We start from the raw sequence: 17561 nt of genomic DNA on the forward strand, positions 1-17561 counted from the left end.
GACCTCACGCTCTGCTCTCGTGTCTGTCTGTGTATGGTTAGAAAAGAAAAGAAAAAGTTGCCAAACTCTATTTGACCCTAGATTCTGGGGTTTATATATAGGTCTTTAGGATGTTGGTTGGTTGGGCTTTGGTTGTGGGCATAAATATTTTTAGTGAACCATAAAAACATACCCAACGAACAGGTGGTCAAACTGATAAAAAGCCAAATCAAATCAGACATACCTAAGCGCAACTCCACCCATTTACTGATAGTTATGGCGATCACTATTCATAAATAGTAGTTGTCGCGTAAATAGTATTTTCCGTTTCCACCCGTTGTCATGGCAAAGGGCAATTACTATTTATTTTTATTTTTTTCACAACTTTTTTTACCACAATAATTAATTTGGATAATATTTTCGGATTAGATTTTAGGGTTCCTACGTGTTAATACTATTCATATCTCATAATCGGATAAAATTTTCAATTTCAAATTTCAGATAAATTTAAAAAAATTGGCTGGTATTTATAGAAAAAAATTCATTAATTTTTGGGTATTTTTAAAAAAATTTCCAAATTTTTTTAGTATTTTATTGCAAAAAAATTGGCTGCCGTTGGATTAGAGAAAAAATCATATCGGAGAGCCAGACGACGCCAAGTGGCAAAAAAAATCAAATCGGTGAGCAAAGACCATGGCGAAGTCTTATGTGGCGTCGTGACCCTCGTTTTGGACCTCGGTGAAGCCGCCTTCGGGCGGCCAGTTGGTGGGTCCCACACCTCCCGGGCCTGTCTTGGAACAAGTTTTTTCCCCACCTCAGTGCTCCTCCATTGGAATAGCTCTAATATGGTCCGATTTTGTTCAATCACCACCGTATAATTTGAGAAAATTAATTCGGTTTGAACCGTAAAAAATGAATAAGGCTAAGAATTTTAATAGAAATAAAATAACACACAAATGAACACAAATATTTTCTTGGCGTAGAAAACCTAGAAATGGGAAATAATTGCGGGTACTTTACCAAACAATGATCTCAAGTTAGAACTCTCATGATACCTTAGTAGTGTGTGTGAGACACCTCATACTCCTTTATAGTTTAGACTATCGCTTATATTAAAAAAATTGAGTTAACTATAAACACAACTCAAGGGAGAACTAAGTTGAATCATATTTATCATAACTCATTAGAAGTCATTGTGTATCACCAATTCATTGGAAGTCGTCAACACTTCAGGTCACGAAGCTTCCTCAGCTCACCTTATCCAATGAAATAAATGAAGTTGAAATTATAGTAATGAGATGAAACAACTTTAAATTCAAACCTCCATTGTTGCCATTGTCGCCATAACTATCCCCACTACCACCACCATCCATCGCCACCCCACCACCATTTCCGCCACTACTCTATTACCATCCCTATCCCTAGCTCGCCACCACTTTACCACTGGTAACCCCATCATCAATATCACACATGATGACACAACCACTACCACAAGAATATAAACATTAAATCTTGTGTTTAAATTCATTACACTTTTATATTAGCCAAACAAGAAACTTTATAAATTCTGGAATATTAATTTTGATCATTTTGAAATTTCATTGTTTATGAAATCCTTAGTATGTTTATTTTTTAATTTTTTATACAAGCGATCTTATGGAAGGGGGAGTTTTCTCACACACACTGCCTGCCAAGGTAACATGGGGGTTTAAACTTGAAACTACTATTATAAGATCAATGCCATTTTCCACAAGGCTAGACCCCATTGTTATGAATTGCCTAGTACTTTTAAATTTCTTCATCCATCTATGAACTTGAAAAAACTCATATAAAACAACTTGCCCAAATGGATACGCTATGGGAGTATATATTTTTTAAACTTATAGAGTAGATAGTCATTAAATATTGAAGGTTTTGCATGACATTTTTTTTTCTTCGGATGATAGAAATCTCATTAATAAAAGCTTAAAGACTCGATTACAATAGCCACACAGGCAACCAATCACTTGAACCCATAATCAGACCCAAACAAAGACCCATTATAGGTTTCAATGGGATACAAAAGATAATCACGCTACAGTACACCCCATATTAATGGGATAAAAAAGATAAGTATGGCTATGGTACTCCCCCAATCACAACTCTAAGGGCAATCTAGCATCAAACCAATGTCACATGGCTTTACTCTAGCGACTTTTCACGAAAAGTTGAGAAATGCACCAAGACACGGGTTGGATAAACTGAAAACACACCAACATAAATAATGAAGCAAAAAAATCTCTCAAAGAGTGACCTAGAAAACAAACTTGAAACTTGTTGAGGCCTAAAAAAGTCCATGGTTGGGCCCAAATAAGTTTTCGGTCCAATACGATACTGTATTAAGAAAAGTCACATATCGGAGTACATGAAGGCTCGTCATATACAAGTCATAGTCCACGTGCCATGCTAAATAAATAATTTGTCATGCCAAGGACTGAAATAATATTATAAAATACAAGCTCATTCTAAACTAAGCACCGTGTCCCTCTTCAAGGACGATTAAATTGAAGCACGTCAAGCGACATGCCAAGCCAAGCAAGGAATTATTATTCGTACCTCAATCACGCCACAAGCTTAAGTGGGCCCCAAGCCACTCAAATACTCGGGGCTTGCTTGAGTGGGTTGTGATATGGATGGTAATAAATTGTCATGAGGCCCATAAGTTCTGGGTTGCTTGGGAGTCTCGGAACTCAAGCCCATTTTTTAGGCCCAAACATATGGGTGAGCACAAGAGAGAAAATATCCCAACCAAAATAGCCTATTGACTCAACCAAAGGCCCAACGCTTGATAAAAGTAGCCCACTTACTCAATAAATCAACTTGGCCCATACAATTACAATAGAAGAGTTGCAAAGCTCTAGCACTTGGCTGAAGAATAAAGCAACGAAGGGAGCAAAATGGCCACGTACGTAGAGCTGCTAGGAGATTCCAGCACATGGGAGGAACAAGTTCCAAGCACAACACATCTGAAGAACCAAGGGATATTAGCGCGCAAGCTACCAGGAGGAGAGGCACCCTTCGAACCAGCATGTGTATCCATTTTGCTTTCCTTCATCAGATCTAGCCATGGAAAGAGGAAGGAAAGAAAAAGGGAAATAGCTGAGAATATAAGCCTCCCACTGAAACAGCTGCGGGAAAGGACATTGAGCTCCTAAAAATCCCTGATTTTGTGCAAATGGGTAGAGAAAATTTCACCAAGATGGGGAAAGTCAAGGGAGGAGAAGAGAAAGAGAGGAAAAGATTTGGCTAAATTAGACAGAAACCATTAAGGTTTCTTGGAAATGGATGGCTTCCATCCACTATAAATAGGGTCTCTTCTACCCAACAAAAATCATCCACATTCAAGAGAGCAAGCTTCCTCTCTTACTTGTAAAACCCAACAATTTTGTGCACTATTCACCATTCTTCCCAATTTTCCCTTTTCTAGCAGATTACTCTAACATTTGACTGAGTCACTATCAAGCTGCCAGAAGAGACACTTAAGACACCCTTTCCTTTCTTTCCTTTCTCTCTTAGCCAAACCCTCTTGCAAGCCTTTCCTTTCTTACTTTGACACCCTTTCTTCCTTCCAAGAACACATAATTTTCTCTTAAGTGCTAAACTCATGCCAATTTTGCTTCCATGCCACGATCTCCTCATGCCAAGCTAAGAATTCATTTGTAAGCACTAAGAATCTACCTATAAGCAGCTATCATTTTTGTTGGTGAAGGTAACCAAGATGTTTCCTAAGGTTTTACTACCCTTTCAAAACATTTTGGGGTCTGATCTTTGAACTCAAACAAAGGGGATATTTTCTTCAGTTTGCTTCTTACGGCAGCCCAGCTCATTTATAGCTGCCATAAGAAAAAGGTCCCTACAAAACCTAAATAAAGACTAAACGTTCTCCCGAAGAGAGACCGTTCAGCAATCTCACAAAGAATTGTTGCACATATTATAACTAAAACAACAAACAAAACATAACGCCCTATCACCACCACTGCTCGGATTAGGACCACAACAAACCAAGGAGGATGGATACGAAGCAGATTCACATAGATCTGACATAGATCCATCAAATCATTCCCATCATAACGTCGTCACCAAGACGACCAAGCAGCCACCAAACTAAGCCAAGACGGAAGGGCTAGAGGGGATGGGCAAGGAGCAGAAGTGAAGATGGGATGGGAAGATTTGGGAGGGTAAGGAAGGGAAGGAAATGAGAGGAGGAGAGGAGATGTAGGCCACCAATCCGCCCAAAGAGATTGATTCACAATATACATAAACAAAAAATTATATTGGTTCACAATATAGAAGTAAATCAAATGTAATAAATTCATATCAAACCTACAAAAAATCGAACCTATTAAAGATTACTTAAATGATGAAAAGATAATGTGCGATATGTAATTTCCTACATAAATTCATATCGGTGGTAGTTGGCAGTTGGATGCTAAGCATAAGTCATTCCGACTCGAAGTTGTGGGTTTGCCCTGGCACTAGTGATGAGAGTAGTCAATCTCCCCATAAACATTTTTTTTATTTGAAAAAAAAAACAAACAAACTTCATCGTCCACTCCTTATCTATTAATAATTATTAGCCTCTTGGCACATGCTCACACATGTGCCAATTGGTTTTCTTTTTTATTTTTTATTTTATTTTTAGAATTAAGAAAAATAACATGGGTAGTTATGTTTCATAAAAGTAAGACCTATTATCTGATTTTGTTTTTAATTTTAATTTTTTTAATATGAAAAAAATGTGAATTAATGTTTGAATTAAAATGACATTTTTGGTATTTTGAATGTTTCACCATTCTCTGCCTTTTACTTTATATATAGATAAAAAAAAAACGTATATGATGACAATGTACAAGTGAGAATATCAAATTCCCAAAGTTATAAAGTGTAATATTATTTTCTACTGTTCACCGTAACGTAGCTTTTTCTTTTTCATATGAAGTTTTTCACGATCATCAAATATTGAAAAGCATATTCTGTAAAATGTTACATTTGTGGATGATTGCCCTTCCCAGAGATGGATACTGCCATAGATCTGATAAATAATAACTCCACAGCTTTCTTAGGCGCGTCAATTGGTGCGTGCAAGAATCAAACTTCTGTTATCTTTCTCAGCTGCAAATAAATAAATATGTTTATTTATTACCCTTTCATCACCTTCCCTTTCCTTTTCTTTACTCCAACTCTCTCTCTCTCTCTCTCTCTCTCTGTGACCAATTTCTCATCTGTTTCTTCTTGTTTTCTGCTGCACCAGTTTCTGACTTTTTATTCACCAACCCATCTCTCTGTTTCTCAATCTTGGCTGTTTGAAGTCGTATATATTGATTATGCACAATTTTGGGGATGAATTCACAATAGAAAGCTACAGAATCCCATGGCTTGTATGGATCCAGGTGATGGTGATGATCCTCCTCCTCATTCTTCTCTTCTGCTTCAGCATCTTAGTCTTAGATCTCGATGACCACAGCAACACCACCACCAGCAACAACAAGCCTTCATCTTCTTCCACTAGCCGCTTAGTTGCTGATGATCTTCCCAAGCACAACACCTCAACCACAGCTTTTACACACCGCTTACAAAATACCCAGGTACCGATTTCCTCACACCACTCTGTTTTCTTACTGTTTTACATGATTTCTCTCTCCTTTTTGCTTATTGATTTCGTTTGTAGTTAGATGTGGAATGTGTTTGGCAGCTAGGAAAATGTGGAAAAGAATCTAAGAAAGAAATAAAGAAAGAAATGAATAAATAGTTTCCTGAATTCCCAATCCTACTAATTATATTTGTGTTCGTTTCGGTTTTAGTTGTACTTGTACTTGTTTCCAATTTCTTTTATACAAGCAAAGCAATAGTGGGGAGGGGGATATGAATCCTTGACCGCTTTTAATCGCTTGAGTTACAAGTGCTTTTATTTTAATCGTTTAAAGCAAAGCTACAATGACTCGAAATTTGGTTTCCTTTTTTCCGATTTCTGGGTCATCTTTTGAAGGCAGGGATAGGGGATTGGTGGGGTTTGGGGGTTATGGGTTGTGGGTTCAGCAGCATTTCCCTACCCACTTTAAATTTATTTGTAGAAGTTCTTGTCCATTGGCCTAATATTACTGTGCAATAATTGCCTAATTAGGACCCTGCACTTTTTTCTTTACATATTTCATCTATAATTTGCCCATAATTTGTCTAAAATAAAAGGTAAAGAGAACCTCCCTCTAACCTTGTGGAAGATGTTGAAGAGTATATGAACTCTCACCGTCGGAAACTTGACTAAATAAATTACAACATATAATGAATTGGGTTACCTCTTTTGTTTCTTTTGTTGAACAATTGGAACGCATGCTTTCCGTCTTCAAGTTTGAGAGTAGTGCTTTTGGTGGAAATTCCATTTTGTGCAAATTGAGTGATTTTGTGGTAAAACCCTTTGGTTTTCTCATCTTTAATTTGAAATACCCTCGTTGCCCTTGTTTAGAAGAAAAAAACCACATTACCTTTTCATTCTAAAATTGCTTTAACCTCATTTATATTATTTTTATTTTTATTCTAGGCCAATAGAAAATTTCATATGACAATGTTTCGTTCATTGTTTTTGCTGACTAGTTAAGCATGTTTAATCATAACACCTGCTGTTGTAATTAGAATCAGGCAATGTATAATTATACGTACACAAATGTGAGCTTGTAAGATCTTGGCAGGTAGAAGAAAGCATAAAAGGGGAGATAGTAGCAAGCACAACAAGTAGAATAATGAGAGGAGAGGACATGTTAGAAATGGAGGCCCCTACAGCTTTCCATCTATATTTCCATCCTTGCTATTATTATTAGGCTGGCGAGACTCGCATTTCTTAAGTGTCTGGGCTTGGACTTTGCCTCTGAGAGTTCTTCAACCCCACAAAGAGGAAAAAGAAGAGAAAGTTGACGTGAATTCTCCTCCCAAGGGTTGCCTAGTTTAGGTTGTAACTTGTTAGGGGTGAAGCAAAGATCACCAACAAGTACACTCGTAGCCAGAAACCAATTCTGAACTCGTGGGGGGTGAGAAAATATTGTATGGTACTGGAATGCGGCAAGATGATATAAGGTGTAGGAGCTCATCTCCAAGCCTGGTACTGTTCTGCAGCACCAATTTATTCACCAAATTGTAAAAATACCACATTGATTGAGAATGGTATTTGAGTGATTGTAGGAGATTGTAGGAGAGGACCATTGAACCAAGGACTCGGACATTGTTTGAAAAGAAAATTTAGTTGTATTTTACCATGTAAATCTGCAATGAAAATGATTTTAGTTACGGTAGTATTAGAGTTTAACTTTTGAATTTACACTAGCATTAGCTGTACCTAATTTGGATCCTAATTGTGGGACCTAAGAACTAATCTTTTGAAATTTACATGCACTAACATCATGCACATGTTGTAAGAGTTTTGGGGTTCGATTCATTAGTATGTGGTCATGTTGTGTGCTGTTCATTGGTAAACACATGATATATGAATAAGTTAAATACTATTTTCCACCTTAAAAAAGAAAATTGAAGAGAGATGTCATCTCAATTTATTGAAATCCATGGGAGCGGTCGAGGATGTCTAGTATGTGGCCCTGAATCAAACAAAACTCTGAATTAAAAAATAAAAGTTATCGATGTGAAATTGATTGCATATGTGGCCTGTTAAAGAGTGGCCTCACGTGAGAGGGAGTGTTGAAGAATATGAAATTACATATTGGAAACTTAACAAAATAAAATATAACATATAATAAATAGTTCCGCTATCAATAACAGTGAGACCTTTTGTATAAAACCTCACACAGTATACGTAGGTTGTTAAGTTGGATACAATATCAATGTTGCTAATAAGTGAGTCGTGGATCCGTTTATTTGAAATCTTAACAAGAGTAAAAGGTTGTAGTTTCTTTTATTTCTTCTTTTTTGGAAATTTTTTTTTTTTTTTTTTTTTATAAAATTTGAAAACTATTGCAATACCTTTACCTAGGTTCATCACGGGCTGAGCCAATCAGAATTTTTCTCGGTTCAGGGCGAGTTTTACATTTTTTTTAAATTTTTCCAGCAGGGCCGAGGTTTCAAAGGGCTATGGGCAGGCCTAGATGGGAATTGAAGAGTATAAATTGATATTTCTATTGTTTGACAACTTAAACATGAAAAATTCTTGGAAATTGGGGATCAAGATTCCTGAATTTAATTTACACTAGAAGATTCATTCTTTCGCAATTTCTATTGAGTAGGAATTCATTTTCACTATCATTTATGTCATTCACAAAATTTGACATACATAAATCCAAACATTGAAAATTTTAATTCGATAGAAATTTAAACGACGGATATCTAAGTTCTGTTATTTAATAATTCTCTGCAATTTTCAATTCCATCATCCAAACAGAGGATTAGAGTAGTCATGTGACGTCTCTCTCTCTCTCTCTCTCTCCAACCCTAACTGCCCTTCCCCTAAAACTTTTCTTAGCGTCGCAGCCCCCTTTGAGGAGAGAGGAGGTCATTGTTCCTCCTCCCCAGCCCCTCTATTTTCGTTCTTTACTTTCTTGCTCCCATGTCAGCTAATCTTCTGTCTCTCTCCTATGTGAGAGTTTCTTCTTTCCTTGTGAGAGTGTTATTTTGTTGTTCTTGTTTTTTCATAGTTGTCCACCCTCTATTTTCCCTCAATCACAACCCCACTATTTTATTTTTTTGTTTTTGTTTTTTCAGGTTGTCCCCCCTTCTGTTTTCCCTCAATCACAACCCCATTGAAATGCCTTTGTCCCTTCCCTAATTGAGATGATATTTTTGAAGTTTTTCTCTCAAGTTGGCAAAGTTTTGAGAAACTTGGTTTTGATGTATCTTCTTAATCCATGGTTTGACCATTGATGATGTTTCTAATTCTCGTTCGTCATTTTCGGGTGTCTTCACATACTCTTGTTCTAGTGGTTGTGGGCTCATCTCGGCTGCGGGATGGCGGCATGGTAAAACGTTAACCTATTTAAAAGCAAGGGTTCGGGTTTAAGTGTTGTTGGGCTTTTGTTTGTGGGCTTAATTCAGTTTGTTTTGTTTTGTTTTAGTTTTAATGATGTTGGGCATGAGAGTATGATTATTATTATTTGACTTTCTAACTCATTCTTAGCATTAAAACACAGTGACCAGGTAGTCTCTTGCAAAATATTTTGTTTCTTTTTGTGTCTTCGCCGACAACATTAATTGATGTCAGGATGAAATAACCGCACCAAACCACCGATCACCAAAATAGGCAAACTTAAAGAAGAAGAAGAAGTAGACAAAAGAAGCAGAAGCAGAGGCAAGAAAACCAAAAGGAAATTCATCAGAATATGGAAAGTTCAGCAACTGAGGAGCAGCAGAGAGAAGGACCCCGTTTCAACAGCCCCTGCACTTTCTTTGAACAAGTCATCAAGGCTTGCCTCGACTGTTTGGGACTTCATGATGATCATAGTCAACACCCTCCTCCTCTACGGACCGAAAGAGAAATGAAATTTAACGTAATATACCAATCTCTCTCTCTCTCTCTCTCTCTCGTTAATAGTTTGTTTTGCCATCCTTTCTTTTTATATGTATGGGCCTGGTTGTATGTATTTATGTATGTAATGCAGGAAGAGACAATTATGATGATGGCTACAAGAACAAGGAAGGCGACTAAACCACCTATAAGCTCTGGTCCAGGTGGTCAGATTAACTATTCTTCTTCTGTTTCTTCCTCCTAAACTCTTCAATCACAGCTCTAGCTCAACACAGACATTCCACAAACCTAGCTTCTACAGCTTTTTTTTTTTTCCAAGTTTTCTCTAGGTTTGTACATTTGTAAGATCTATTTCTAATCAAGTAGAACTGATGAGGACATTAATGTACAGTTATGGATCTATTATTCAACTAATGGAAGTCTCTTGTTGGTTTCTTTGCTATGACAAAATGTAAATTGCTCTCCCTTTTTCGGGTTCTTTTGTCTGTGATTGATCAGGAGCTCTTCCTACTTCACTTCTATTCATTAGTAATGAGCTTTCCAAGACAATGTATAAAAACCAGAGGTGTTTTTGTCTGTAAATAATTTGTTTGCTTTGGAAATTGAAACCCACCCAAACTTGTTGAAAGAAAATAAAAAGCTTAGGAAAAAGTAGGGTTCCTCTATATATATTTATAAAAGAGGATTAGTTTGCAATTTAATAATTTTTACTCATCTCTTTTGTCAAAATATTTGCTAGAGTAGCGATTTTCATTTTCGTTTTGCCCGTACACATCCCTTCCTATGTTTTGTTTATATATATTTTTTATGCAAGTGATATTCTAATTTAATCTAATCTAAACTACAGGAGTGGGATTTGAACTCGAGTGGAGAGGAGAGGGCACATCCGCTCTAGCCAACTTGACTAAGTTCATATCTGCCCTTTATTTTGTATTTTGATTCTCCTTTTCTTTACTCAATTACCAAAATACATAAATATACAAAAGAATACGAACTGGTAAAACGTCAGCAGGAAAATCTCTACCCTTTTGTGGTAGTAAAATTGTGGTGGTGAGAACATCAAAGCAATAGAAATGAACATTCGAAGAGGGGAGAAAAATAAGAAACAGAAATGAACTAGTGTGTAGTGTATATGAGGGCGGTCGTGAGGTGAAAGGGAGGTGGTACTTTTGTCATGTTTTACTTGGAATGGAGCTCTTGTCTTTGGCATTTCTCTTGCAAGCCAGAATCTCAATGTCCTTTACACTTTCCCATCTATCAAAATCAGGAAGTCTCTCAATGTCCTTTACACTTTCCCTTCTATCAAAATCAGGGAGAAGGAGAGGGCCAGCATGTGGGTACCATTAGTTGCTGTCTGCAAATCCGACCATAAATCAATAGCATCTGCTGCTACACTGCAACCTCTAAGTAAAAGAGACTGATTTTCTTTGCTAGTCTCTCAACACTCACATGACGTGCCCAGGTCAGTAGGGCTGGGGTTCCAAAAGTTCGATATGGTTAACTGGTAGAGATCTCTCCCGAACCGATCCGTGCTCAGATCTACTCACATCTACTGCCCCAGGGAACCACATCCTTTAAGGTTTTCACCCGCCAGTGAGTGAGGGTTCAGACCAAAGAAAGAAAGAAAAAAGTAGCTTCTCAGTTTTATCTCTTTTTGCTTCTAAGATACATAATAAATTTGGATTCCTTCCCCAAAAGAAAATTGATAACATCAGGTTTGTAGACACATTACAGAAATCATGTGACCATAAATTTTGAATTTGTCCGATTTGGTTAGTGTGTTTTAATCCGTCAATCACACGTAGAGGCTCACACATTAAAGTATATTAATATTAATGTCAAATTCGGCAAAAGAGACCAAGATTCAAAGGAAGAAATTGTTCAAATTCGAGGAAAACACTGGACACTGTGGTATTAAACCCTAATACAAGTATGTTTATGTTCACCAAGTATCATGCAAGGGCCTCACTATGAAAAGAAAATTCTCTGAGAGAACATAATTAAGCACCCTAAATACATAATTAAAGAGAAAGCCATTCATTTATTGCTACTGTAGCTCTTATCCAAGAAGAGAACATACAAAGATGAAAATCAGGACTGCCCAATTTACCATCCAATCACATTTTCTGCCCATTTTTTTCCCACTTACCCTAAAGCATTTAATTAATATATTTGCTTCCTAACTGTACCTGTGGTGCTCGGTTATCCTCCTTTGCCTTTCAATGACTTCCAAATTTATACCTGTTACTCCATAAACTCCAAGCAAAGAACCTCAGTATTCACATAGCCATAAACAGCAATTTGGTCCATTTGTTAGATTCCTAGTGTATTCATACTCGTTAATACCATTCGTTGTTGTTCTTCTCAAACTCACCCATCTTCTCCTAAAACTCAGTGTTACTCACCCATCTTCTCCTAAAACTCATTGTTACTAGTCCTGCTAAAATGGCATACTAGGATGTACGTTTATCAACTTAATTACTTGTTCCAAATCCAATCATGTTCAATCCAACAAAATGATTAAACCTAGTTATAGGCTTATAGCTACACATTCAACTGTATTTTCAATATAGTATATTAGTTCTAGCATGAATATACAATACATTTCATAAGAGTATATGCCTAAAGTAGTTATCTTTAATGACTTGGTTCCAGATATATATTTACTGTTTAATAGATACCAGGTTAACATATCAAGCCACAGCCATTTAACACCCAAAATTAATCAGAATATAACATTGCACAACTTTAATCAAAGCTGTAACGTAGTACGGGGGAAAACTAAAAGCAGACGATGTTATTTGATCAAGCAGATGGCATTACAGAGGTGTTCTCATACAAATCTACAAGAAACCAATTACACTTCCAAGTGACAAAAAAAAGGAACAAGGCAAACCAAAGGATATCTATCATGAAGGCAACATTCTGCAACGGAAAACTGTGACTACAAAGTTCACCATCCTAACTTGGAATCATTAAATTGGGACATGAAACTTTTTTTTTGAAGTTATGTATATTCACAAAAATTTGATGTTGCTCACCCTGAAGCTCTTGTATGGTTGTGATCTACTCTACCGCTTATTTCGACTGGTTATATAGTTGAGTGCCAGCCTAGAGAACCGGGTGATAGTGAAAAACATTTGCCACAGAGCACGGCCCTTCACAATCCCCTCCCGTATGCCTCTTGCAGTTCTAGCCAAAACTGGCCCTGGAACCTCAGTTTTCGGACTGGTTACCTCCTGCACCGATGCTAAGCAAGTAAAGATGAATTTTACATTCATTGCTCCAAAACCCAATTGAAAACTAAAGGTAAAACAACAACAACCAAAAAAAGACTATAGAAGACATGGATAACCTGATGGAGCCATGTTTGTCAAGCGGCGCAACCTCTCCTCTGCCACGCGAACAGCTCGAGTGGAACTTCTAACACCCTGTGTAATTTCCTGGCTGCACCACAAACCAAATGAGTCAGCTGATAATGAGTTAATTAAAGATATCTTCCATTTAGCTTGAGACAAGCATATAAGAACTTTGAAATGGTAATGCCAACCCAAGATCACTGAGCTCCATAGTGAGGTCACTGATCTCCATCCCGGATAAACGAACAGCAGCCATTGTGTCAGGAAGCTCTTCCCTAATAACATCCATCAGCTTTTCAAGTGATTGAGCTGCCCTCTTGAAAGCCTTTAGAAAACCACATTGGAAATTCACTTTACTAACAGCGATTGCTCAAGAAAAACATAGCCAATTTCCAATGCTGATTAAAATCAAGTATTCAAGACTACAAACCAGAAGCGCGGGGATTGCAGAGCAGAAGAGCCACGTCGCAGAAACTGCTGCCTATTAAAAAACCCCAAAAACCAAAAACAAAACTTGACTCAATAGCACCACCAATTTCTGTAATTCTTTCAAAAAATGTTAGCTGAGATTGTTGGGTTTTGCTTTCAGAATACCCTGAAGAAAAACCCACCTTGAAGAATCTAATTTCCAAAGCATATTAAACTTCAATCAGAAACAGAACTATGCTTCCAAAAGCATAAATAGTATATTAAAAATCTAGAGAGAGAGAGAGTTACGGCGCAAGCAACGACATTGAGCAAGACGATGTGGCGGTGGGTGAGGTTCCAGTGGGAGAGCTGAAGAAGTGAAGCCGAAGGTAATGGAGATCCCACACTTTCCCTGTAGTGCGATGAAACTGACGGCTGAGATGCTTCGTTAACATACTCAGACCGTACGGACACCGAGATCACCCGTCGAGCCGGAAGTCTTAGATGGTAGGGCAGACGGCCAGGCTTTGTGCTCCCCAGGAAGCTGTAGCTTTGCTTGATTGTGGGTTTCACCTGCAATTTCAGACCAGACAACATTGCTACCCTCTCTCTCTCTCTCTCTCTCTCTGTGGAGGAGCCTACGATACTCGGTCACTCGGCCCTCGCAATCTCCACCAGCAGCAAGCAGGCCTCAGCAGAGCAAACAATTTGTGCGTCATTTCTGGCTAAGCCGAAGGGCCTTTTTGTCATTTCCTTCCTGTAAGATTATCAATTGGGCTCTCTGTTTCTACCCAATTTGCTGGATTAATCTTGGGCCTCATGATATAGCGGGTCGGTTATTGCCAAAATGGCTAGAGAAACTGCCAGTGTAGTTCCGTTACCGGTGTGGTTTCACCGGTTTCCAGTCTTGAACCGGTTTTACAATATCTAATAAAACAGCATATATATAATTATTCTCTCATTTAGATGTCCGCATATTATGACAGGATCCGACTCAAATTTCACTTTAGAATTTGAGCCAAACCCTGTGCATGTCTAACACTTGGCAGGTGCCGGGCACACTTGACCAAATTGCCCTTCTATTTAAGACTCAAATTTCTTTTACGGTTTGACTTCTGTCGAAATTTAGGCAGTCTCCCCTATAATTCGCTCATTTTCCAAAAATTTTACCTGTACAAAATGCAACTCATAGCTACAATCGTTTAGCATGCATCAAACAAATAACTTTAAATGGCCTCAGGCCTCTTTATACCAAATAAATCATTTTACCATCTGAAACTGCTCTCAACTCTTAGAACAACATGAATACGTTATCAAATCCCAAAATAATTTAACTGAACAAATTTTCATACATTTGATTTTGTGGCTGCACCTAGTAACTATAGGTTGCTTACGTACCCTTACTCATGGATCAAGTCATGTGTAGTTCTTTCATACTTCCCTAACCAAAACTTCAACTCTAAATAATCCTCTGAAAAAGTACAAAAGATTTTTTTATTTAAGAACAATCTTTCACCCATTCACATATGTACAAAAACAACCCAGATATGTATGAAAACAAGAAAGTTACTAAAATAACTTTTAGTCACGTAAAACCTTAATATCGTTGTCAACAGTTTGAATAAAACATGCTTCTATCTTCCACATATAATAACAGACTCATCACTTAAGAGAATAGTAATGAATTGTAGTCAGAAAATAGGTTTTAAAATTTTTACTCAAAAATACCAAGATAAAATCATCAATTTTTGTTTAAACATCTTAAAACCAAAATATTCTCCACCTAGGCGCACCTCCATTCATAATATTCCATCAATTCCAAGTGTCACATAAGTGATACATCCTCGCAAATCTCGGAAATACAGAGTCAACCCGAGTCGCATTCCTCGCAATACTCAGGAGCCACATAGTCAACCTGAGTCGCATTCCTCGCAGAACTCGGAGAACACATAGTCAGCCCGAGAACGCACATCCTCGCACCACACGATTCAGGCATCCCCGAACTCATGGGGCATTGTCATAATTGACAAAACTGTTTCATAAGCAACTGGGGGGGTACCCGTGTGGTGGGTTTAAAAACTATATTCCAAAACTTATCATAAAATTTCCCATATTCCACAAATCCATATTTCAAATCTTTTCTCAACTTTCCAAAAATCAGTTCTCAACTACCTTTAAATTTACACCACATACTGTTGGGAACTAGTACCCATAATTCATAATTCTCAAACCACTGAGTATATATATTAAATATAGACATGCACTTAGATATTTAATTAGTTTATTATTCACGTTGAAAACCGATTAACAAACCATTCACTCACAACTAAATATATAATATCCTTAGAAAGTAAAAGTGATTACATAGTAACTTATAAACATTAACTCATCCAATAACACTCAGTCACATACTATAATAATAATCATAATAGTAATAATAAATAAATAATAACCCCTAGAGATCTTATCACTTCCAATAATGCATAATCTTCGAATATCCGAATAACATCCAAGAATACCATAAAATACTATAATTTAATCTCAAAATCCAAACATAATCAAAATAATTCACATAACAGTCAAGCCTCGTTCCTAGAATCGTTCTTGCACTTCTCGAAGGATGAAACTACCTCAGAAGGCTCTCGGTCAACCGAGTAGTCAAACTTCCCAAAACTGGTTAATCGGGCCCGCAGGGCTCACGACCTCCGATTTCCTATCTGAAAGTTCCTATGAGTTCAACAAGGTTTAATAAACATGTCTTGCTAGTTTGGTCAGCATCGAACAGTCGAATCGCTAGCGACCGCACGATTGGACAATTATCATTTATCCTTAACTTTGAATTATTGAATCGGAGCATTCGGGACTCCGATTCACGATCCGCGAATTCCTACACAATCGTAGAAATGCCTAGATCAACATATTTTAAATTGAAAATGATCCAAAGGTTTGAACGCATTGAACCCGGATAAGACCCAATATGCGATATTCAATCGACGGTCAAATGATAACCAATTTCAAATCCGAGCATGCCGTCGTGCTCGAGACGATATGGGTATCATTTTAGGACCCAAAGATCATAAAGTGACCCACGCACTGGTAGCGCGTGAATGTCCAAAGCGATTCTGGCGATAGGAAAATCTCCAAGTTGTCAATCAAGACCTATACCTATATAGTCAGAACAATGAATGCAGCAACTTTTGTTCTTGGACCAGCCCTAAAAAGTGGCCGAAAATGGCTGGAATCGCGAGCCGAAAACCAACCAAATTTCAATATCTAAATCGAGTTACAAAATGCAAAAATGGATCCTATTCAACCCAACCATCAGGTAGAACACATTGAGAGGATGAAAAAGCATACTTAGATCGAAGAAATTGGTGGTTGGAATCGTCCGAACGAGTTCCGGGAAGTTTGGGTCAAAACCGGCTCTTCTTTTGTGATTTCCAGCGAGATGCAACGGCGATGGCAGCAGCTGACGGGTGGGGTAGGAAGGCGACGTCGTGCTGGTTCTATTGGTACAAGCCTTGTGGCCGGAGGCGTCGGACGCGACCGAGGGAGGGCCAAAACCGATCAATTGTTACTCAAAGGGGGGTCGCGCGAACGGGATGGAGGCTCTAGGAGAGAGAGAGAGAGAGAGAGAGAGAGAGAGAGAGATTTCAGAATTTTTTTTCAAACCCTTCTTGAAATAATTACGGTTTTGCCATTGGGCTTCTTTTGATGGTAACTTCCTTGTTATAACTCTGATTTGAGCCTACTACGTGTCTACGGACTCATCTCGACGTGATCTATGTCATGGTGCCTTTCATTTTCCCAAATTCTTTCCCAAACAAAAATTCAACTTTAAAACCATTAAGATATTCCTAGGGTAAAATTGTCTTTTACTTGAATACTTTAATAATTAAATATTAATTTAGGATCGGGTTATTACATGTTATTATCGTGTGAATGACATAACATCCACATGATAATAACGTCCATACGTCCGCATAGGAGAATTTATATATATATATATATATACACATACACACACATATATTACACATATGCCAAATGATAATCAGTTACTCTTATTATTGTTTACTCCAGAAAGGACTTGTCAGCCATTTGCATGGTGTTTGGCCGTGGAGTTTGCTTGTTGCAATTAGGAAGGCGTGCCATTGTTGGCAATGAAAAACTCCAACATATTGAAAATTGGTAAGACTAGCAAATGCACACCGATATTGACTTTAATCAATCAATTGTGGATTGGGTAGGGAACTGACCCAATACAGGTTCTTTTCTATGCCTCAATTTAGAGGACTTCAATATTCATCTAGTGCAAA

The 17561-nt window shown here is 37.6% G+C and overlaps 2 protein-coding genes and 1 long non-coding RNA gene across 3 annotated transcripts; 2 read left to right on the forward strand and 1 right to left on the reverse strand.

Annotated features, from left to right (window-relative positions):
* Window positions 1-4979: 4979 nt before the first annotated feature.
* On the forward strand, window positions 4980-7298 carry LOC148920856 (uncharacterized). Its single transcript, XM_089044257.1, is given in 3 exon segments — window positions 4980-5603; window positions 6702-6827; window positions 6829-7298. Coding segments are annotated over 3 exon segments (483 nt in total). The 5' UTR covers window positions 4980-5342; the 3' UTR covers window positions 6925-7298.
* A 1921-nt stretch (window positions 7299-9219) lies between these two features.
* Window positions 9220-9925, forward strand: LOC148920857 (uncharacterized). The gene is made up of 2 exons (XR_016122195.1): window positions 9220-9497; window positions 9609-9925. It is a non-coding gene; the product is annotated as an uncharacterized LOC148920857 (long non-coding RNA).
* Window positions 9926-12241: 2316 nt separating this feature from the next.
* Window positions 12242-13947, reverse strand: LOC103344324 (uncharacterized). Its single transcript, XM_089044172.1, has 5 exons — window positions 13552-13947; window positions 13265-13315; window positions 13026-13159; window positions 12831-12922; window positions 12242-12725 (listed from the first exon to the last, which is right to left on the reverse strand). The coding sequence occupies exons 1-5, from the start codon at window positions 13837-13839 to the stop codon at window positions 12547-12549; spliced, it is 744 nt and encodes a 247-aa protein (XP_088900298.1). The 5' UTR covers window positions 13840-13947; the 3' UTR covers window positions 12242-12546.
* Between the last annotated feature and the right edge of the window lie 3614 nt (window positions 13948-17561).

The sequence above is a fragment of the Prunus mume genome, linkage group LG1 (assembly GCF_029339155.1).
Source record: "Prunus mume cultivar Tortuosa linkage group LG1, ASM2933915v1, whole genome shotgun sequence".
NCBI classification, from domain to species: Eukaryota; Viridiplantae; Streptophyta; class Magnoliopsida; order Rosales; family Rosaceae; genus Prunus; species Prunus mume.

Excerpts from the sequence above, each read along its gene's own strand:
- LOC103344324 (XM_089044172.1), bottom strand. The coding sequence starts at position 13,839 with ATGTTGTCTGGTCTGAAATTGCAGGTGAAACCCACAATCAAGCAAAGC. Across the intron at positions 13,316-13,551 it reads TCAATGTCGTTGCTTGCGCC|GCAGCAGTTTCTGCGACGTG; the intron begins GTAACTCTCTCT and ends GTTTTTTAATAG. Across the intron at positions 12,726-12,830 it reads GACAAACATGGCTCCATCAG|CATCGGTGCAGGAGGTAACC; the intron begins GTTATCCATGTC and ends TTACTTGCTTAG.